Raw genomic sequence first — 24,391 nt, 5'->3', positions numbered from 1 at the left:
ATAATTTGGCAGTGGATGGATGCAAGCGGAGAATGCGAATTTTTTGCTCGATGTTTTCAATGTGCCGTTATTTACCGCTGAAATCCGAATGATTTTGTTTTCTCCTTCTGTTGCTAGTCACATACGTGTGTTTATGTAATTAAAGATGCTAGAGGCTTCTGTACATTATCCCTCCTTACGTATGAAATAATGAAAGTTGTGCTTTTGTTATTCATTAGTTTAATTTGTTTGTTTAATTTTATTATGTAGTACATATCATGGACACAATCTGTCTTCAACGAAATGTTTGTTAATAGACCGGTTTTATATATATCTTACAGTTTTAATAATAACGTCGTTTATTAGTTGGAATGCTGAGCACATAAAATATATGCAGATATCCATTACTTTAACGTTTATTTTACATTCGTTTTCGAACGTAGTTTTTTTCATATAAAATTGTCAGTTCATTTCATAAAATGCCAGTCAGCAAACTTTTAAAATTCACATAGTCATACATTCGGATTCTATAACTTTATATCTTTATTTTTTTAGTTACTATATAAATTGCAAATGTCATTGCTTCAACAATACATCGACTGACTCGCCGTGTTACGTAGATACAAATTTCATAAAAAAAAATCAGTCAACGAATTTTATCGTCAGCGAATTTTATCATCCATCTTCGTAACATTCCTTTTTTTAATTAAATTTGTATTTTAAACGTAATCGCTTGAAAACTGCAGTAGTTGTCACCCTCAGATAAATTGCTTTTAAACGTGAATCAAATAACGGATGCGGTATTTTTAGAATTGCATTTGATTTTTCCGTACAAAGCTATTTGATTTCCATTTTACTCGCAATTATTATGGCTAGTTCCATTTTTGTATCTGTGTATAAAGTTAGAAAAACTTGCCATAAAAATTGCTTATTCAATGGGAAATGTACATATACATATTTTTGAGACATACGTTTACAGCATTAATTTAATGATGTATTTAAATCTTTAACAAGAAGGTTCGCAAAAAATCGAATGGAATAAAACAGTCTATCGGCACATTTCAAGTATATGTTCAATTAATATGAAACGGTTAATTTTTAGGAACGGTATCTCCATTTTGCATCTGCTGCCAAAATTTTCAAACTCCGTTTTTCTCTCAAAATTGCGCAGATATTATACGTACGCGCGCGAGCATCGATTTTACATATTTGAAATAGAAAGAACGCTCAGTGATGATTTAATAAATGATAAAATATACCTTAAATATATTTCAGTTGATTTGTGTAAAGAAGATGGTATGTAAATGGTTTATATTTATTTTCATTCTTACTCTCTTTTGCATGTTTATTTTTTTCTGAACTTTTGATCACATTTCTTTACACGTTTCTGTTACACGACGTGAAATGTCTTATTTTTTTATATTATGTAAGTCGGGATCACTGTACTCACCTGCTGAATGTAGAATATAGTATATTAAAAAATATATATTTCATATTCCTATCACGGGAACCGTACTTTCTTTCTTGCTGCACGCTTAATTGTTATAAAGACAGTCAAGTCTGCGCAAATGTGCCATCGTGGTCGCATTTAGTATTTAATCCTCAGAACGTAATATTGATTTACGGAACTATTACGACTATATGAGCTTCTCCAAATAATATCCGATAATAATTATCATTTTCTTTATTTTAACAAATTATTTTCCTATTGAAAGGTATTTTTATTTTTATTTGCTGCATTATCCCGAATAATTTAGAATTAAAATCGAGATTTTTTACTTTTACTTTTTTATTAACGATAACTGAAAGGGAATTGTCGCGGCAATTAAATTATTATTACTTAAAATTCAGTACAATAAGAAGTTCACGTCATATCCTGAGATTTTTGCATGTTCATTTTTTCCTAAACTTTTTATCACATTTCTTTACACGTTTCTATTACAAGACATGAAATGTCTTATTTTTTTATATTATGTAAATCGAGATCACTGTATTCACCTGCTGAATGTAAAATATAGCATATTAAAAAATACATATTTCACATTGCTATCACAAGAATCGAATTTTCAAGTGAAAAAGGAAATAAGAATAACTTTTACGAAATCATTACGCTTATTAGATTTAACGTTGTATGAACTGTCCATTTATCTAAAATATCATTACATTTTCTTTTTAATGTCGAAACTACAAATTCCAACTAAGATGAGATACTGAATTTTTTGTTTTTTTTTTAATGAGGCAATCTACCTGCGCATTCGTTACTTTCGAACGAGGTTTTGCGTAAGCTTCTTAAAGTTTTTGCTTATAAAGAAACAATAATCGTGTTTGCATATTCCCAGCTTATATGTATGTGTATTCTTATATTATATATATTCTTTTTCTCTAAAGATAGTGATCAGTGTCTTCTGGAAAGCAACTTCACGTTACTTAGAGATATTTTGTAACATGCATGAGCCTGAATTATGTACAATGTTTCTAGCTGTATATATATATGTATATATATATATATATGTATGTATGTATGTATATATATGTGTATGTCTACACATTACTTCTTGTCTCCGCATCGTAATCTTCAGAGGACTTGAAATCTTGCTCGCGAATTCACGACATAAAAATGGAAATTTACGTCGGTCGTGTGGCTTAACAATTCTCTGTACGAAAATATACAGTATTACGGAGAGATTTCGAATACTTAAAAATGTGTTTAATGTCAAGAAACTACTCTTAGAACGTTTACGCAAATGTATTTCAAAAAGAATAGGTTTCCTGAATAAAAGACGCATATCCGCATAGAACATTTTCATCGATACTATTAGTATGATTTATCCAAGTATTTTAGGAATTAAAATGAATTCTGAATTAAAATAAAGTCCTGAGAAAAAAAATTTATTTTATGTAACATGCTCGGCATATCTGTGCGCTGGAAATTTTGCTATAGATGTATTAAGTTGTTTTTTGAAGCTGAAAGGATGTTACAAACGAGATAGACTCGCGATTGACGTAATTTTCCATAGATTGCTTTCTGAGCATACCATGGAAGGAATTGTTGCTGTTGTACGTATTTTCCGCAAAATAACGACGATGACGTTGATGATGACGACAATGATGGACTCGTCAATTTGAGAAAGATAAATAAAAAAAACAAAAAAGAAAGAAAGAGAGAGAAAGGGGCCGAATGTCTGGCCAGTAGGGATAGTGCATGCTGTGTTCGATGTGTGTTGTAATGGGAGGGCACCGGGGGTTCAGTCTCTGATGATCCAGGTGGCAAAGAAGGCGAATGTGCTGAAGAGGCGGAAATCGCGGAACCGAATGGACGTCCAGCAGCAACAACAGCCGGCTTTGCCGCCCGTCACGATATCGGGTGGCATATCAGCTGGTGCCGGGACTGGCCAGAACGACAATCAACGTCTTGAGAACGAGGGCGATGTGGTTTTTTACATGGAGGAGCCCAAGGTGGGCACGCCGAATCGTGCCAGACGTGACAATCGGTGAGAGACATCTAACAAATTTTTATGTTGAAGAGAGAGAGAGAGAGAGAGAGAGAGATGCGTTGGGATATTATCCATAATAAAGAAGAAAATTATTTCAATCCTGATCAGTCTTGTTTACGTTACATTGCACTGTATTGCATACAATGTATTAATTTCAAGTACAAAATTTGTCATAACCGCTCGAATTTCACATCGTCACCTTTAACATATCTAAGTCCGTTTCTTCGAGCGGAAGAGTCGCTTGGAAGACTTGCCTTTCAGCTCAGTAAATACGACGGTGAGAAGACGAAGCTGATACCATGAAATTGGCGAACTTATTTCCGAATCTCACTGACGCCGTCGTGTGACATCGAGTGAAAAGTGTACCGAGATGTTCTGGGACTTCTTGAATGCGAGTAATTGCGCGCTGATCCTCAAAAGCGAGAATATATCGTTGATGTACTAAGTCTTCTTACAATTATCGCTTTAAATTAAAAATTTCTCAAGTGATGCATCATTTTAATCAAACAGTATAATAATTTTTTTTATAAATCGCTTACTTTTTCCGATAATTTAGAAATTAATCGGTCTTCCACTAAAATCAAAATTTATTTGGATGCTTTGGCAAAAAGTGTTAAGAATCTAATGTAGTTAAATTTCGAGGAAAATAAATTTAGTTTGCATTATATGTTACGTTGTTTCATAATATATTATACTACTACTACTTTTGGTATGTTGAAAATTCTAATTCACACTATACTCGCGGAATAAATATTTGGAGTACAGTTACATAATATAAATCGTTCACAAATTAAAAATTGCAATATCCACAAATTATCTACAAATATCACTTTATGTTTGTATATCAATATTGATGTTTTTCAGCAATGTACATAGACAACACTGTATAACAGTATACGATTCCGTGTTTTCTAAGTATGACACATATACAGTTAAAATGTTGTGTTCGACTGTTGTTTTTTTATATCACTTTGCAAATATCAAATTCTTACATTTCATTATCATTTATTTTTCTAAGAGTAATGAAAAATTTCAAGATTACATTTGACATATTCGGATATAGATGTATTATATGAAACCATTTTCCTTATTTAAGTAAAATAAAAAAACTAAGCAATATTTTAACTACAAGTCGATACTATGTTGTATTACTGTATCATACAGTGTATGATTACTTTGTTGCTAAAAAGCATCTATTATTTGATGTTTATATTAATTATTGATATGTTCGAGAATTAATTGAAAATATCAGATATATTTATCGATAAAGAATTATAAATTTCCAAATAATACTGACAATAATGGTAATTTGACGAGGCATCATCGATATATTACGATATATTACGTACAAACGTCATTAGATATCTTTCATCAGTTTTCGAACGCATCAATTAATTGATGTGTCCGAAGTTGGAAGATATCAGATGGTATTCATACGTAATTTGTTTATGAAGAATCGTGAATTACTGAAGCATATAAATCGGCAATATATCAGAGAAATTATTGAAACTATTGACTGCTGTATTATCTGTCCTATTAGAGTAACTCCGACAAATATGCTGCGCTAGGATTTATATCGTCAGAAGTCAGAAAAAATAGAAGGAGTGAGGGTAATTTTCCCGCAACTACTCTATTACAGATTTTATGTTATATTTATGTTATATTTATATTTTCAGTTTCTTACTGTTAATATTAATGAAATTATTGTGAGTTGAATCGATTTATCACTAATAAGTAATGCCGTCATAAATTATAATTTATATAAAATGATTACTGTAGGGCGTGTAAAAGACTTAGTGGTTATTTTGTGATACATACGAGGAATAGTAAAGCATGTTGTGTAGCAAAATACAAGTGCTTTGTTCTCATTATTCTTTGTTTAATTTGTTGTCTTGTATATCCCACCTGTATATCCCCCTATTTGGGATATACGGCATTTTTAGCGAGCGGGATTTATGCCCAAAGCATACAAAGTGCGCAGATTGAATTCAGTGCACTAAATGCAATAAACGCATTATACGTATCTCATGTCATAACACTTGTAATATACGTAGGAAGATTGTAATTATTATATTTATTACTTCATATACATATTTACCATTCTTATTCTTTAATAAAATTTTATAAACACATTTTTTAAGTTATTGTGTCGTGATACGTCTTATTTATATGCAAATTTTATTATTTGTAAATTTTTCATGAGTTGTACATATCCCCTCTTTCCTCTATGAATAGCCATATATCCCACTTCTATGGGATATACGATAAAAATGCAAGGGTTTCAAAAAGTTAATTTTTTAATATGAAAAATAAATATTCCGGATTTCTAATATTTTTTTCATAGTAATAGACAGTACAAAGTGTTTGCTAATACAGTTCGTTTACTAAACATAGTAAATAATACTTAATAAATTAAGTTTTTGATAGGTGCGGCATATGTACCGGAATTACCCTATATAAATTAAACATAACTTATATATAATCTTCAACTTATATATAATCTTGAAACGCAACGCTGCATTGTATAAAACAAAATGTTTTCTGCAATCCGTATTTGTTCAACGTGAGTTCAGAATATCTATGTATGTCTATTGTCTTAATGCACCGCTTCGAAACAAAATGTAAACTTTCTATTTAACTGTTTCTTATTAGTGCCTACTAATAGTTTCTCCCAACGGTATTTCTCTCTACTGTCAAGAGACGCATATTTAGCAAATTGCTTTGGAGAAAGATTTCTCAGAAATCATGCGCTGTATAGAAGAAGGAAATTCCGATACCAAGATGCATTAAACATAAAGTACTAAATATTTACTAGATGCATTTAATAATAATTTTGTGGAAAATACGTGTGCAAGCACCATGCCTAAATATTTCTATAATATTACAACTAAAAAAATTAGATAAAAGTTCAGCAAAGTTCGTGATGTATAAAATATACGATAGATATTATTACGTAAAGTAATTCGTGAAATCATACAGCGATTTGCGAAAGTTGCTCTAACTTGCGTCAGCCTGTGTCTAAAGAGTATCTTCTCCAGAGCTATTTTGCCACATAGAAAGAACGAGATCCGTGAGCCCGTAGTTTAACTAGCGTATTTCCGGTTGGCAGGGGAAGTCTCTTCACCTCGCAGACGAGTTCGGTGACGGAGGCGACGAGCGACGAAATTGATATCGACATCGAAGAACCCCAGAGAGTAACCACGTAAGTATCTATTGATACTTTTTACTCATCCTTTCTGCGTGCATTGAAATATATGTGTATTAATCATAAAACTTATGATTTATTTTGTAACTTCTAAAGCAACTCTCGAATCCACTACCGTCTCCGTGGTCGATCGTAAAGTTATTAAACGCCCGTTTCGCGTCTACATACATCGAGTTAGATCGCGCCGACCGAAATCAGAGTATAGGAAGCCGAGGAACGTATATCTCCATGCAAATTACTTCTACTTTGCATGCGGAATCGATAGTACCGAGGAATTTTCCTACCTCGTGCATACCTCGTATCATAATATACAGATAAATATCGCACAGATCGTTACGAATGTGCTAGCACTAGAATAGAATGTGCTTTCTATTCTCCAACGAAATTTAATTTTGTGAAAATCTTGTAGTTTCACTTCATGCATCCGTTTGATGCTCGTAACTATTAAAGCTCGAGTTCTGCTCCTTTAAAGGGAGAATGCGCGAAGGTTTGATGTAGTAGTGTCGGAGTAATGTTTTGCAATTTCGTAATAGTGTAATCTGATCCTCATTTTCATCACACTTCTGCATTTGTATTCACATTTTTCAATTTCCATCGTCTATTACCAATCACTTCCAACTGAATGATCCATCCAAGAGAGAAATGAAAATAGAAGAGTGTTGAATATTACTTACGCATATATGTATATACGGTTTAACTTTAATGCACTCTTAAACGCGAGTAATTGTATGAAAAAATATTTAAATATTTAATTTATAATATTTAAATTACAATTTATTTCAACAGCGACTGCATCTTTGTGTATTTATTATCTATATTATTATAGAATATAATTATCTATTAGGTGTTGGAATTAATTCGTAGCGTTTTTTAATGAAAGAATGTTATTTATTTCACATGAGCATTAAAAAATACATTAATGAAAGTACTTCCCATCACTTGTAAAAAGCTACGAATTAATTCCAACACCTAATATATTTTCATAGAATATAATTTTTAGATAATTTTAACTAACTTTTTACATAGAATTCCTATGAAATTTTTGTTAAGAAAATATCTCTCTCTTTGTACAGAGAATATTTTATTCTAGATTTTTTATATAAATAAATATATATATTATATATTTTTTAAACGTTGAGAATTTTTTATATATATTTAATATATTGTATATTTAATCTCAGATTTTTAATTTTGGTGTTTAATATAATACATATTTAGCTATGATATACAGTTTAACTCTAATTCAATTTGAACCGATGCAATCTATTTGTCTTTTAATATTGCGAAGCATTTTTCAATAAATCTGCTTGATTTCCATTCGTTAAGAATTAAGAACATCTATGAAAATTAGGCGTATATAGAGATTTATGTACATACAATATATAATCGCAGGCCAAAAATATACACATTTTCATCATACATCACACTCAAATTCATGAAAGAGAGGTGATAAGGTATGAGGGAGGCCTTTCTCGGCGGCTTTTCGCACCATTGACATTTTAAAGAGGTCGGTTCTGCGGGCGCGAATGAAACGCACGGTATTTCGCACAAAAGGCCCTTTTCGTACACTCGCACGGACTCGTGAGTGCTTTTTCCACCTCACCATTACTTCACGCCGGTATGAATGACCCAGATTTCACGGCGTCGAACGAATGTGCACGTGTATACTCGAAATTTGTATATAAAGACACTTGCTAGATTTTTCTGTTCCATCTTCACTTAACTTCTTTCGCCTCTCATTCACTTCGGCCCGAGGCTTTCTTATGTTTGCTAACCAAAAAGCATCTCGTTTGGATATTTTTCATTGCTGACTACATTCGTTTCAATTTTGTTTAAAAATATTATCTTACGTATCTCGTGAAATCAAACTTTCTTCCATGTGTTCTCACTCTTCTGTTTTTCATCCTGTTATTTACTGTGTCGTTTTTCTTACTATGATTATTGTACGAGTTATGCTACTCTCTTGTTGTATAGTAAAATTTGGTACCTATATTGAATTTTAATGATATATTTTTATTTTCCCGCAATTCTCTTTCGTTAATTAAAAAAAAAAAAATAAATAAATAAATAATACAATTTTATTATCCAATTTTTTATCTCAAGAGGATTAAGTACAAATTGGACCACAAGAGCTTTTGGTTATTGCTTTTGTTAATTCTGAAAATAAACATACATGCAAAGTTTGTTTTAATTATGCAGCAATATTTGCACTGAATATAACAATGTGTTTGTGTGTAAGCAGTGTTATATACATATACTCACAGAAAAGATATCTATATTCAATGCTATTACTCCTCGATGTAGAATAAAATAAGTTCAATATAGAGCCAATCATATTTATTTTTCAGAAAAGAATATTTTCTTCTTAAATGAAAAATTCTAAAATTTAGAATAAAATATTCTTAATGTTATTTCATTAATTTTCTTAACAGAAAAATTTAGGTTACATTTTTCGACAACGAAAAACTGGGCTCGGCCAGGACTTAAATTCAGGATCTCTCGTTTCGCGTGTTTCTCACCTAGCTTCGTTATCATAATGTTATAGCATCACGTACATAACACTAGATAGACTTATTCTAAACGTAAGAATATACAAACCTAAATTTATGTATTATACTCGTCTCAAGACAAAATGTCGATCTTATTTTATGCGAGGAAGTAGAATAAAAATTATTGATTTAATTTTAATACAGTTATAATTTTATATTGTATAGAGTTGAGCTAAGTACGTCAAGAATATTGTTTTTCTTAATATTAAAAATCCTTTCTGAGAGAGTGTACACATATGATATGATAATTATTAAGAAATGAAGTGATTTACATCCCAGACTTATTTATTTATATCTCGAAGTAAAATAAATGTATTTACTACCCGTTTATTTCTTATTAGCTCTTTTTACGATTAGTCGAATTCTCCATTGTAATACTTGGTAAACGTTCCTCTGACGTTTTACCAGTGCATAAAGTGACGTTTTACCAGTGCACTCTCACATTTATACTCACAAAAGCATTTGCCAAGAAGCTAAGCGTTCTTGGAGACGTAAACACCTGAAGAATAGACGCTCTTCTCGAGAGCATATTCCTCCGTTCTTTGGCCTCGTGGGGACCTCGAGACCTCGAGAGCTAACATGTGAGAGTAGCACAAAGTCGAAAGAGAAGAAAACCATTATTTTGGTCAATATATGGGTCAACTGGTAATCCGAAATGAATATTGACATGTAATATTACGTTTGACACGAATCAATTTTCCAACTCGGTATATCACAATTATTTTGCGATCTATGAATAGTGTACGAATTACGAAAAGGTAGCTTTATCGATATTACGTCATTGCTTTATCTCAAAAGTAAGCTTACTCATTTTCAATGTACACGATTATCCTAACAGATAGAAAGAGACTGTTAAAATGTTAGCGCTTTTAGAAGTATCTACCTTTGAACGTGCAGCGCAGCTTTATATTTTATGCAATTTACATTAACGGAGTTCAGCGTTGCACTTTACCGGTTATTTCTAACGACGAAAGGGAAACGAGCTGTATCAAGTTGCGTCTTGCTGCGTCATGATATCGACTAGGAAAATTAAGTTAGCGAAGATCGCAACTCCAGGAGAAATCGATTTCTCTTCTAAAGTGAATCAAGCGAATTTGAAACCGCTACAACAAAGATGATTGAATGTTATAATGTGACATTTCAATGGCGATTAGATTCAAAATTAACATTTTCATCCCAGATCATATTTTTATTCTACGATATTTTTAATGATGATTTTGCATTTGGACATGTAAATTTGGCAAATAAGAAAGAAGAGATGATCGTATATAAATGTATCTTTTCCCTGTTGCAATTTTGCTAGTCTAAATTTCGCATTTTCTTATTTTTTAGGTTGACAGAGGCACACCGGAATGCTATTCGAGCAATCAGGAAGATCAAGTACTTCGTGGCTCGCAGAAAGTTTCAACAAGCTCGGAAACCGTACGACGTTCGTGACGTCATCGAACAATACAGCCAAGGTCATCTAAACATGATGGTGCGAATTAAGGTGAGTCGATCCTTCATTCTTAAAATACATCTATAATACCATAACTCGAAGATTATCATTTAATACAGACACAGTAGGTTATTTTAAAGAAACACCGTTTCGTTCACAAGACCAATCGCCAATTATTCGTCGTGTAATCTAATGAGCGAATGACACACGACAAGATAAACCTGTTTATCGCGTGATAAACAGTAATTGCTCTTATTTGACAGATTAGTGAGCGATCGTCGCTCAGCAATTCTGGTTCCGTATTTAATCAACCATACGCGATCGCCAACGATTAGTTCGACACGTAATATCGAAGGGCATGTATTATACAAAGTCCGTGTCGGTTCACGGGATGTTACAATGTAACCATCGGTACACGACGCAAAATAGAGCCATCAATTAATCGACAAATGGTTGTCGCGGCTCACATCTACACTCACCGGATATCTAAAGATCGATCGCGCGTACATATTAACATCTTAACACATGAATTTTAAGCTTCAAATCATACTCTAGTGCGAATTCGTACCACAAAAATGTTCAATTTGCTGGTAGTTGCGCACGAACAGTCGTCGCGGCTTATCCCTACTACATTAAATATGCTTTTTCTTTAAATCTGAGTGATACCATTGGATTTGTGAGAAAATTATACCTCAGAAAAGAGTTTTAAAGAAATTTCTGTTTTAATCCTCAAGAGAGACTTGCAATTAAAAATGTCAAATCTCAATTCGCACCTGTGTACTATTGGTAGGTGCTCGAGGGAGGTGTACGGTTTGAAAGTTAAGACACTTTCAGAACATATATATGAGAAATATATATATATATACATATGCTATAATCTGCTATATGTACATTAAGAGGTGCAGTTGTCAAACTTATCTTTCTAAAATAAAATAAACTTAAATTATGATAAATCATTTTTTTTTGTCGATATTTCGTTGTGTTTTCATGGTACTCGTTTACAAATTAATTTTCACTGATATCTTTTTGTCGTCTTTCGTTTTATATGCATAACGATTTAACATAAAACTTCAAACAAAAATTTGTGATTTTAAATACAATTCGGTATATATCATATATTGACAATTTTATCTGTTTATTTAATGTGACATATTTATTAATTAATATTAAATTACATCAAGTGATGTTTATCGTTGATATTTATTTGCAAAAACGTTTTCAAATATCGTTCAACAATTGCTGCAGGAAAAAAAATGATGACTTTAAAAAGCCTGCAAAAACAAAACGTCAATCACGGTAGACTCAACTTCTATGAGCGTACGGTCTTTTGTTTGCCGAAGAAACTTCAGTACTTTGCGACGAGCGAATATAAAGTTCCATTATATGTATATCGAGGAGATCGATAATATCCTCTGGTGTTTCGCAGCGAGTTTCCTGCTGACGAAATTTTTAACTGCTGATTTAATTGCAAGCGCAACCGATGCTCGTTTGCGCATTATTTAATTACAGCATCGCGTTAATTTCGATCTTGAAACGCCGCCTTTTACGTCTCATTTTCAGCTATATCGCTATGTCTGTTTCGTGTTGCAAGAATTGCGGTAATTCACGAATTCGCTCTTAATCACAGAATTGCATTAAATTACAGAAACACAGAAAAAAAAAAATTAATTAGGTGATACAGCAAACCTATAACTTACTGCTCGAATTCAACATCTATAACTAAGAAGATTCGATGGTTTAGCAAATCGTTAATGTTATTCAGCTGTCAACTTTACTACTTTAACATAGAAAATTGACTGTCTGTATATCACGATGTACGATGACTATAGATTTGCTGAATCAATGAAGCTGTTTTCAGCTGTTTTTTTTTTTCCGTGAACAGGAAACAAGAGGCTAAAGGACGAAGGTGTAAGGCAATATTAATTAACAATATGAAATATTAATAGCGAATAACAATTTCTTTTTTCACGTGTGCGCTGCTCGATCACCGCATTTTTCGGCGTAGCCTGGGAGTAAAATTATGGGCGGTTGATTGCACGTTCGATTTGTCCGCAGGAGTTGCAGAGGAGATTGGATCAGACCCTGGGTAAACCGGGGAGCTACCTGGCGGGAATCGACCGGGCAGGCAACGTAAAACCCATGACGATTGGCGCGCGTTTATATCGAGTGGAGCAGCAGGTGCGTCTTTCGCTTTAATTACCGTAATGTTTCTTTTATGAATATTTAACTGTCCTACTTCCTCAACGCATAGCTTAACGCGCGTGTGAATCTATCTTCATATTTGTGGAGAGAATGTATAATTGAATAACCTACTTTCAAATCCATATTTTCCAAAAATTACATTTACGAGTTTATTACGAGCTTTCCACGGCTTTATGAGCATAAAAACATGCAGGTAATACAATTAAAAAAAAGTTTCAAAGAAAAAAGAATTACAATTTACAGTTTCTTTAATGTTTAATATAAATTGATAATCGTTGAAACATCGCAATTTTCAAGAAGTTTGTAATCAAAACTGTAAGAAAGAAACAAAACCTTTTCTTAACATAATTTTTTATACTAAAGCAAGCGACATGCCAGAAAAGATTTATTGCTTTCGAAATTAAGTATGTTATTAAAACTTTCAATCTTCGAAAGAAGTCCATTGTGAAGATTAGAATTTGATAAAAAATTTTCGCGATCAATATTGTGTTTATCACACGAAGATTTTGAATGAAGCCATTTTATGACCATGGACAATTTATTGAATTCCATTCCAAAATTTATTTGATTCCATTATGTGATATCGTTAATCTCTAATTTTGAACCTGTATTTAATAACTTGAATTTTTTAAAAATTGTTCTTCGTATTAATTTTATCGTATTAAAATTATTGAGTTTACATTAAATATGTAAAAAATATTCAGCGACTTGAAAATTCTTCTTAAGTTTGAATAAATGAAAAGTGGGAAAATGTTCGTATCTATATTTCTCAATAGTTTAATTGTCATTTTGAGAATCGAAAAATTTTCTAATAATATATTGTATTTAACTTTGTTAAAATAAAATAAAATCTTTCCAACACGTCATAATTGTAACATAATGAAATATACTAAAATGGTCTTTTTCAACTTCAATTTTAAACTTTTTAAAACTGAAATGCAATTTTGAAGACTAAAATTATATTTTGTTAAATAGTACAGAAAGTAATTAATCTCTTTCTTGAATTTCGAAATTAGTTATTTTTTGTTAAAACTACCGTGTAATGTTTGAACTACAGATTTAAAATTGCAAATCAGCTTATTAATTTTCACGAGGTCACAATAGAATTATATTCACATTTGCGTAATTTTTATCAAATCATTTTTTTAATTTTTAATTGGTCCTTATTCTCTTATAGAAAATTTGCATATGATACGTATTTTACCTTATTAATTATTCTGTTAATTCACAGATTTCCCTAATTTAAAAGCAAAAAATGCACAAATGATGAAGAATACGAATGAGATAACGTTCACTATGCTAACTCTCGTACAAGAAAACTGAACTAACGGAATTAATCACTTCAAAAATATCATATAAGATCATTATGATTTTATTGAAAGTATGTTAATAGAAATTATGTTATATATTTATTAAGTAATTCGTAATTTTTCTCCACAATTATGTGTTGAAAATAGATATATTCAGAATTCTTTTTTTGAGTTGTAAGGGGGAGGGAGATGAGGATTTATCAATTTTGTTATTATATATATAAATAGAAATTTGTTGCGCCGAATGAATTGTTTTTGAATACTTTAGAACTTTGTATGTCTTCTTCTTCTGATTTTGAATGAGAAGGTAAATTTTGTAAATCATAACCTTTACTTTTTTTTTTTAAGAAATTATAGGCAAAATATAATTATTAAAAACGAAATATGTACTTGTAAATGAAGTACTCATTAATATCTTAGCACATATTTTCTTTTTTTTATTTAAAAACCTTGCGATAATTTTCTTTATACATATATCGGATTCTATTACAACTAACAGAAGTTCCAGAAATTATTTACTATTTTAATTAAATTATTTTTTATTTTATAGTTGAAATAATGTTGAATAGGGAGAAAAATATTTGTATTAGAAAGAAAAACATTATAATGACAACAAAAAATTTACTCTGAGTTAAAAATTAAGTTGTATTTTTTTGTGATAAAAAATGAAAAAACACAAAAATTTCGGTGGAGGGATTGCAATTCTTCTTTCTTTGAAGGAATTGCCTCTCTTCTTTCCTAATGATATCTCTATGATAGATGAGAAGACATGAAAAATTCTTTCTCTTATGATTAGATAATAATTAAATTTATTTCAAATTTGTATCTTAAAACGTTCTGATTTGCCTGAATAAAAATATCTGGAAGTCAAAGATTTTTTTCATTATTTTTTAATAGACATTTCGCATAAATCGAAGCGTAAATTTTCTTTCGACGTGAACTTTCGAATGAACTATCGGTATGAAATTTTCTGTTTGCAGCTATCTGTGATGGACAAAAAGCTGGATCAGTTGGTGCATGTGTTAAATGCGGTAGCGCAGAAGCAGCAGATACCCCTGCGGAGTATAGAGGATGATGTGTAACAGAGAGCCCCCGGTGAACTCGTGCAATCAGTTTTACGATTACCCGCGATACCACGGATCCTGCCTCGCGTTACTATAACTACAGTGACGCCAAATATGTTCAGCGAGGGCTCTTAACAAGGGAGATGGCACGCGCTCGATAATGCTGTCCCGAGCATGTCTGGAAAGTACAAATATTATAGCGAACGCTATTCGATTCCATTTGATTCTCGAGAGACTACAATCGGAAGACTGTGACATCGAAGAGATCGCTATTAGTATTGGCAACTCTGGCGATCTTTGTAATTCCATCGTGGCCACAGAGGTTCATTCTTTGCTTATTCTCGATCTTATAACTCGATGGAATTATGATCGTCGTCATCACTGCCATCGCTATCATGTCATTAGGGGGAGAACGATATCTTCTTCGGAGTAATACGTTGAAATACGTCAGAATTGAGGCTGAGAGGAGTCCTCAAGTGTAAACGCAAACGACGAAGTCAAACGCACAGGATGGATAATCGAATTAATGATGAACGAATCAGGCGCTGAGCTAAGGTATAGAAACCGTAGATTGCGGTTGCTGTACGCATGATGATATTTCTTTAAACGGAAACGAAAGTATCACGAGGTAATCGTGCGATTATCAAAGAAAGAGGGCGAAGAAATATATTATTCAATAACGATATAAAAATTGATTTTGTCAAAAAGAACAAAAAAAAAAAATCTCGATTCTGTTCCACCTTTTCAGTTCGCCGAAAGAATGGGTAAACGCCAATGGGAACATCACTCGGGCCAATTAGAAGTAATAAGGAGAAACAATAAGCAACCTTGAACTTCCTAGAACAAATTTTAATTAAACTCGTAGACTGTCGATCGTTCTGCCGATCGGCTGACCGTCAAGCGGTGGAACCACTTATCGGTCCCAAAGCGATTCCAACGGTTCTACAGGGTTTACAATTTTGAATTGTGGTTCCATTTTGTTTTCAATTCCCGACATGGAAGTCCCGCAAAAATAGAGAACCGTGGCTCGCGGAGTGTTTCCAGTTTCGATTCCGCGAGCGCGAGCTCTCTCGATTCGTATCTCGATTTAATTCTTTGGCCTAGCACAAATATAGATATTTCGAGATATAAGCCCGCTTCAAATACGCATGTACGAATTTTCCATCTTCTTTTCTTTTTTTTATGACATTTCCCGATCGCACTTGCCTACAGCGCTTGTTCCTGAAGAGCAATACATCTACGTAGAATTTAGATGCTCCGTACTAGAGAATTCGCGATATGCAATATATATCTGTAATATTAGTCTTCGATACACGCGCGAGTTCTGCGAAAAATATTTTAAACAAATTTAATTATTAAGGCTTACGCCATGAGAAGAAATGATGAGTGAAAAGGAAGTGTATATATCGTGTGGAGACGTGTCATTCTTGTATACAAATACAATTTATATTTTGTACGTACGTTACTTAGGGAATATTTTAAGATCGGAGACGGTGCATTACGATCTTGAATCCCGCGCGCGACTTGCAACGTTACAAAACTTTCTTATTTAGGATCAAAGCCGCGGATTGCGATGCGGCGCGGAACTTTCATAGCCGTTTCCTCTAATGTAGATTAATTTTAATCTCGGTTCAATTTAATTTCCTTCTTTTCCTAATTTTTAAAACTAGAAAAAAATGTAGAGTAAGTTGAATCGAGATTGAAGTTAATTTATAATGTTCGAAACAGGCAATTAGACGAGCAATCTAACAACTTTTCATTAAATTAGATTAATCGAACGATTCGAGAAAGTACGATTGAACTATACATTGAAGGATAGTCACAGTTCTTATGATTTCCCGACTGCCAAAATTAGATCTAAATGAGACGAGCAATACAACATTAATAAGTTCAGATAGGTGGATTCGTGTCGCCTCGCGATTCGCAGTTTTGGATCGATCGATTATATCGGTCAGTCTTTCGTGGGTGGAAAATCGTTCTTTACCAGGCGGATCTATCGCACTTTATATATCTATCATTTCTTATATACATATTATTGTGTGTGTGTATATATATATATATATATATATATATATATACACACACAGTGAAGATAGATTTAGCAACTTTCTTAAATTAAGCGGCTTCTAAGAGTATTTTTAATCACACAGAGAGACATATTATATGTATACATATACATTATATATATATATACATTATACATACATATATAAATATAAATATATATTATATATATATATATAGGTGTAGGGTCCAAAATTATACACATTTTACAAGACTTTCTCGTGAACCAAAACACCACACTTTACTGCTGCAATGGATGTGGTGCTTGATTCGAGCCGATCAATTCGTTGCATCAGCGGTCTATATACATATATCGCCGATCGAGCACACTCGATATTACATGTATTGTGTGTCTACTTCGTTTTACGCGCATGAACAAAGTTACAACTGCAGGTCTCTACACTTATTTTTTATACCGTAATATTTTTTTGTATCGTACCAATTTTCTTCGTATTTTTTCATGTTGAATATACATATATATATGTGTACATAAGAATTGTATAAAATAATTTATTGTTTATTCGTACGTCAAATGCTCAATTGTTCTTGAATCAAGCACAACCTCTATCGATTATGATAAAATGGTAGTCAAGAGTCAGTAGTTTGAGAAAATGAAATTTAACGATTATCCTCGGGAACAGGTATCTCTTAAAAAATAAACAATATTTTTAAACTTTCTCTTTTCTCGACCAAATCACGCGTTGCTGACTTCTAGTTTTCGACAAGCATAATGAATACCCTCCGATTTTGATAATACCATTAAATAATGAGCACACTTTTGACAATTTTACATGGCGTTCTGTGCAACCCGATCATTTTTTACGAACTGAATCCCGCGATGAGTGGCTTGACTATCAGTTTATTATAAGTGTGTATTTCATCGAAATATATGAAGAAAGTGCACTGGAAGAACGTAAACAAAATACTCTGTAAAACACGCTTTAGCCTATATGTGCGTACGAGCACACTCTACGGTGCCTCTCACTTAACTTACTCCACTTTAACACGATCGAGTAATAAAATTACGATAACGTATAAATCATAAATGATAAATTATACAGATCACGGCAATGTATAACTCTCGAGGTACGTGATGGTGCAGCGCGACGAAGAATTTTTCATTTATCTGACAATTGTTATAAGCATGTCGAGTAGTTTCAATCTTGTCATCTTCGAATCTCGTAGAGTTGTAAGCTTCTCAATTTCCGTTTTCATTCTTCGTCACAAGTTCATCTTTTTAAACGGCTTAAATAGATAATGGGGAATTCTTTGCACAGCGCGAGTTTAAAAAGATCTGGCGAGTACCAAGAAAAAAAGCACGTGCACGATAAACGAAATTTAGAGATACTATACAATCATGAGTAGATAGAGATTATTATTATAGAAGTAGAGACAATCAATAAACGTCATTAATATGGCGCTATATAAAAATCAAATTTCCTTTTGTGACTTACTGAAAGACATTCTTAATGTATAATAAATTTAGTCAACGAAGTAAAATAAGTTGATGAATTCCGTTTATAGATATGTAGAGAGATCGGTGATATTCAATGACCTCGCGCTCTAAGCACATAATTATTTTATTATATAAAATTATCATTCCGGCAATATTATTGTGCTGGGTTCGTTGTTGCTCATACAACTGGGAAAACGATGATGTATGTATAAATAGAAAATGTAGACAAACTTTTTTTTTTATAAAATTATATTTTTCAGATTTATTTTTGTATGCGCGCGCGCGCGCAGAATGTCTCTCTCTCTTTCCAGTTGTAATAGCAATAACTCTCTAATCACTTTGTATAAAATATATTTTTGTTGAAGATGCTCAAATATATTAATTAAGTATTTTATTTTTTATTTTAAACTTAGAGGAAGATTATTAATTTTTTATTTTATGAAAGTTATAATTAAAGCTTTTGCCTTTTTAAAAATTTTTGTGATTTATTTAAATATGATTGTGTGAATTATGATTGACCAAAGACATTAATTGTATCCTTTCTTCTTCGGAAATTGTGATAATTTATTATTGAAAAATAATTGAAAGGGAATATATAATTGTAGAAACAAATAGATATCTATAAATATTATATCGTAAAATATATACTCTAAAGGATCTCAAAATGCAAGTAGTGAATCGGCCAAAAAAAGTATGTAATATAATTTTTATCATTAAACGCATGTATACATTATATATAATAAAAAATATACGCAAATCGTGTACACACAATCGGGTTTAGTAGAGATATACGTATGTAGAAATTGTTTGAGGCGACAAATTAGATTTATCGCGTATAAATAAGCTCTCTTTTCTTACAATAAATTTAATTAACACGAATATCAGCATTGAATTAGTAATAACGTAGAGAGTTATATGGTCGAACGAGAAGTTCATTACTCTCTCGTGGCTTAAAATGTGATAACACGCAATCTACTCTAGTGGAAAGTTAGAAAATCGTGTCCGAGGGATCGCTTCTCTCCTTCTGCCTAAAAACTTCAGTGAAAAACTTTGTAAAACTTCAGTAAAAAAAAACTTCAGATACCTCCGCTCTAGTTTAAACCGACAGGTCGATATATTCTCTTATCGCCGACGTCCAACGGATTAGTCTAATTCAGTCGACACACACACACACACACACACACACACACACACACACACATTGCGCTTAATGGTATAAATAAAACATATAAAGCAGCACCGCTAACTTCTGCAAACCTCGTTTAGAGTTCGAAACGATAGCGAACGGATCTGAACGATCGGCGAATCTTTTCTAAACGCGCGCGTTTTCGTGGATCATGTGCCTACATATTAGTATACGCTAGGGCAAAAATGAATTTAGGAGATACATCATCTTCGTTGTACTCCTTTCTTTTTTGATGAAATATTCTCACGGATTTTTTCCTCTCGAGTTCCGCTAATCAGCGCTGGATATCTACATACTTATTCTTCTACGTGTAAAATATCTATGCTATGATTTTGCGACAATTATCGGGAAACCTATTAATGCATAAAATAAAAGACTCGGCACACGTTTGAAACTGCACTATTTTGGCAAGCTCTCGGTTAATAAAATCCGTGAATGGGCGAAGAATAAAATAATAATCGTCGTTTCTTAGCTTAGGCTATAATATAATCGGAGAAAAAAAACGTGTTAGAAATACTTCGGATATTCTATGCGTAGTTTATTGAAAATTGACGTTTTACACGTAGACGCCCAGCCTGCCGATGCTAGATCGTATAAACGTGTAAAAAGTGGGACCGTATATCTGAAGTTCTGTAGCCGAAGTTCTGTCTATTGTATACAATTTTCTATGCCTCCTTCTAATCGAGCCCGGCCATCATTACGCCGATATTAGACATAAGAATGATCCATAATATAATCTGTAGAGCGCGATCGTGCTTTTGACAATTAGAATTTACAATCTCGTGTATATTCACCATACATATTATATAGAATTTAGCGATTTAAGCGGAATAACTACAGTGAAGATAAATCGTACACGCTCTCGTACGCAGGACGACAACGTCGAATTCTCGTCCACACGTGCGATGCGCACTTCTTCATTTCAGACGAAATTTTTTCTTTTACTTTCCTGCGATTCGAATGCGAATAACATACAGATAAATAACGATAGCGTTACAACTCGAGTATTGTAAGATATTGTTATTGGTTATTAAGGTATTTAGTTTAAGCTTCTATATTTAATAAAATATAATTCTCTCGCGCGCGGAGGATATGCTGATTTCTAAAGAATACAGTACCTATGGTACTATATGTATGAGCGGTTTGCGCAAGAAGTTATTTGGAAGTGTGCGACGCGTTTCTTTTGCGAATGGCAATCTAAAGTCACTCTCAAAATTGTCTTGGAGGCTTTTTACAATAAGCCATTAGTAACAGTGACGGATTAAGCATTTTGCCGCCCCTAACCAGCAACATCTAGCCGCCCCCAGGTGGCTTCATTAATTTATAAATTTGATAAAAAAGAAAATGCATTAAAAAAATGATTTACACTCCTCCCCCCCCCATTAGCTGGTAAAAACATTCAATAATCCTTAATAAGTAATATAAATATATAATACATTTTTAATTGTATATTTAAAATATCGATAAAATTCTGATGAAATATGCTTGGTGTAATTCGTGTAAAAAGAGTTAGATTAAACAAATTAAAAATTTATCTCAACTGTGTGAAAATTATCTGTTTTGAAAAATTTGCCGCCCCCTCAAATTTGTCGCTCTAAGCAAGTACCTTGTTTGCTTATGCGTTAATCCGTCACTGATTAGTAATAAATTGGAAGTCCAATAGGAACTGATCAATCACAGTTGAAAAAAAATAATCGACTATGATTGGTTAATTTCTAGCTTCTAATTCTGATTTATTACTAATTGCTTATTGTAAAAAGCCTCTGAAAATTTCGCAACGAAATAATGAGAACGCGTTACCCACTCACTTTTGTATGCATCCATTCTAAATGTATAGAAACTCTTCGCGCAGTAACGATCAAATTTTCAAATTTGCAACATTAACGACTTGCTTAATAAATAAATTCAGTATGAGATTAACATTCATGATTTATTCTTAAATTCTTAATTTTTACTTAAGAAGATAAATTTGCTATTGAATAAAAATAATTCTTTGCTGACAAGTGCATTCTATTATTGCACACACAATAAATCTATTATACCATTTTGGTAGCATAATAATTTGTAAATATCCATCAAAATTATCTCCAAATAAAATTCAATATTCTCGTATTTGCTGTTCAATAACTGACAAAACTTATTACATGATTTATTACTTAAAATATGAATATACAACATCGCTAGTAAACTTCTTTTTCGATATTTATGTAGTATTCTGAATGTAAAATCCGCAATGGATCTTTTTTTTTTTAATTTAAATGATTAAAAACAAAAAATATATTGTTTGCTTATTTTATTAACAAAATTTATTAAAAATAACGTAACACTGTATGTAGATACAATAATCGCGTATGTAAATACTTGTAAAAATGAAGACGATTGCACATATTATATACAATTAAGAATTTAAATGATAACATCGATTAAGACTAATACAATATTTTCCTTCTTTCTTGGAAATTTAAAAATTAAAAATTAATTTGCACTTGCAGGCTTCCTATGCGCTTGTAAAATCCTTCAATACAACAATCAATTTTCTGTCTGAGAAATGAATGAGAAACAGAAAGAATAATACTCTCTTTAACATTTAATACGTATTCTCATAACATTAATGCTGGCGCAAGATGTATATCATGATGTACCTAAATACAAAATATTAAAAGAAAAATGTATGCGACAGAGTCCCATATGTTATAATATTTTTACAATTAGATTAATATCCGACACAATCAATAGCAACTCTTGTAACTATATGAAAATCTTGCATATATTGTTTTATTAATCGTCCTTACAGCAAAAATAGATAATGGCGAAAATGAGTCGATCTTGATCCACTATATTTTTTTGATGCTCTTTGAATTTTGCAAGTAAAAACTCTGGTGTTTTTTAATAAACTTATCTTTTAATAAAATTTATTTTGGAATCACTTAAAAAAGTAATTAACAATAATACTTATCATAACTAATATAAATAAGAAAAGTATTAACGATTTCCAAATATTTCTTAATCATGTTTCTCAATCTTAAATAAAAAAAAAACAGATTAAAATCTGATTCAATTTCCAATGTGCGAGGATTAACGAAAGATAGATAATATTTTGTGAACATTATCACTGAGACTTGTTAACTTATCACTTCAGTGATTTCGACTGCAATGCACTTTTTTATAAATTACCTTCTTCGATGTAAGATTTGCAATACTATATCGATTTTTCTTCTTTTTTTAACATTACAAAAATATCACGCGTCCAAAAATAACATGTGAGACATCAGCGCGCAATGCAACAACGGATGAGATTATGATGGCTCTGATAATATATATACGCGTACAACTTTCTGTGGCAAAAATGTTTTGCAAGTGTCCTTCCAATTGTGAATATGGGTAGTGCGCTCTCAAGAGTCTACGACAGTTTTAGATTTAGGCGAACTTATATACCATTGTACATTACAATAGCCCATTCATGCGACATCGACGGACACGTTTCTACACGAGTAGAAACGTATGTAAAAATGTATAACAGAAACGCAATGAAATGATTTATAGGTGATGCAAGTATCTGAATGGACTAAATGTGTCATACATTGTACTGTATACACGCATAGGCGTATACGTACATAGGCGTACCTAAATCTATATGTATATGTATAATATGAAACAAGATGCGTACACGCATGTAGATAAATGCTGATAATATTTTTAAGAATCGCGCGTAATATCCGATCTGTCAAATATTGTACATTTGCGACAGCATTATCTAATTATAAGTATAAAGATATACATAATTATTATTATTATCAAATATTAGTAAAAGTTGAATATATCATATCTATCTATTCTCTTGAAAATATTTGATTGTCTTTTAACATCCCAGTTTAACATCCCATTTTATTTTATAAATTTAGTTTACTTGTATTATCCAATTTTTCAAGTTTTTCTCATCCTTCTTTCTTCGGAATGCTCTGTTGCACTCAACACTCGCGAAATAAGTTTAATTATGATCGCATTAGTTACTAAAATACGATGATAATTCAGTCTATATATTACTTCATTTTATATACTTTGAAAACTATGCGGAAAGCGTAAAATACTATGTTGAATTTATCTTGACGTATAAAGAAATTAATTTTGCATACTCGATTACTTAATAATTTTATTTATTTTTCATGCCATTAAATTGATTGATAATTTTTTATTTTTTTTATAATAAATTTGTTACGCAATTACACTTTGTAAATATTGAAATAGAACGAAACAATCGTACATAATATGAAGTAAAATCGAAGACTGTGGATACAGTGCCTTACCCGCTGGAAGTATCCATAACTACGTAGTTCAATGTGCACGTTTAAAGGCGCCAGTGAACAGATTTCATCCAAAATACAGATACGTCCCAGACTCCCTAATAAAGAGTTGGATAAATAAAAAAAAAATGATAATTTTAACA

At 31.9% G+C, this 24,391-nt stretch overlaps 1 protein-coding gene across 6 annotated transcripts in view; it reads left to right on the top strand.

The window, feature by feature from the left end:
- Positions 1–23,792, top strand: part of KCNQ (KCNQ potassium channel) — a 46,271-nt gene extending 22,479 nt beyond the window's left edge. For 2 of the 6 annotated variants that reach the window (XM_087409693.1, XM_087409707.1), the window contains exons 9-14: positions 1,255–1,275; positions 3,229–3,470; positions 6,565–6,675; positions 10,560–10,716; positions 12,721–12,843; positions 15,158–23,792. In XM_087409693.1, the coding sequence (XP_087265819.1) occupies positions 1,255–1,275; positions 3,229–3,470; positions 6,565–6,675; positions 10,560–10,716; positions 12,721–12,843; positions 15,158–15,259 (756 nt within the window). In that variant the 3' untranslated portion in view covers positions 15,260–23,792. The remainder of the gene's footprint in view (positions 1–1,254; positions 1,276–3,228; positions 3,471–6,564; positions 6,676–10,559; positions 10,717–12,720; positions 12,844–15,157) is intronic. The other 4 variants (XM_087409695.1, XM_087409700.1, XM_087409708.1 and 1 more) reach the window with 4 other exon arrangements.
- The last annotated feature ends 599 nt before the right edge of the window (positions 23,793–24,391 follow it).

This window comes from Acromyrmex echinatior, chromosome 1, assembly GCF_024713525.1.
Source record: "Acromyrmex echinatior isolate Ae372 chromosome 1, ASM2471352v2, whole genome shotgun sequence".
NCBI classification, from domain to species: Eukaryota; Metazoa; Arthropoda; class Insecta; order Hymenoptera; family Formicidae; genus Acromyrmex; species Acromyrmex echinatior.
This window is presented reverse-complemented; position numbering and strand designations above follow the sequence as displayed.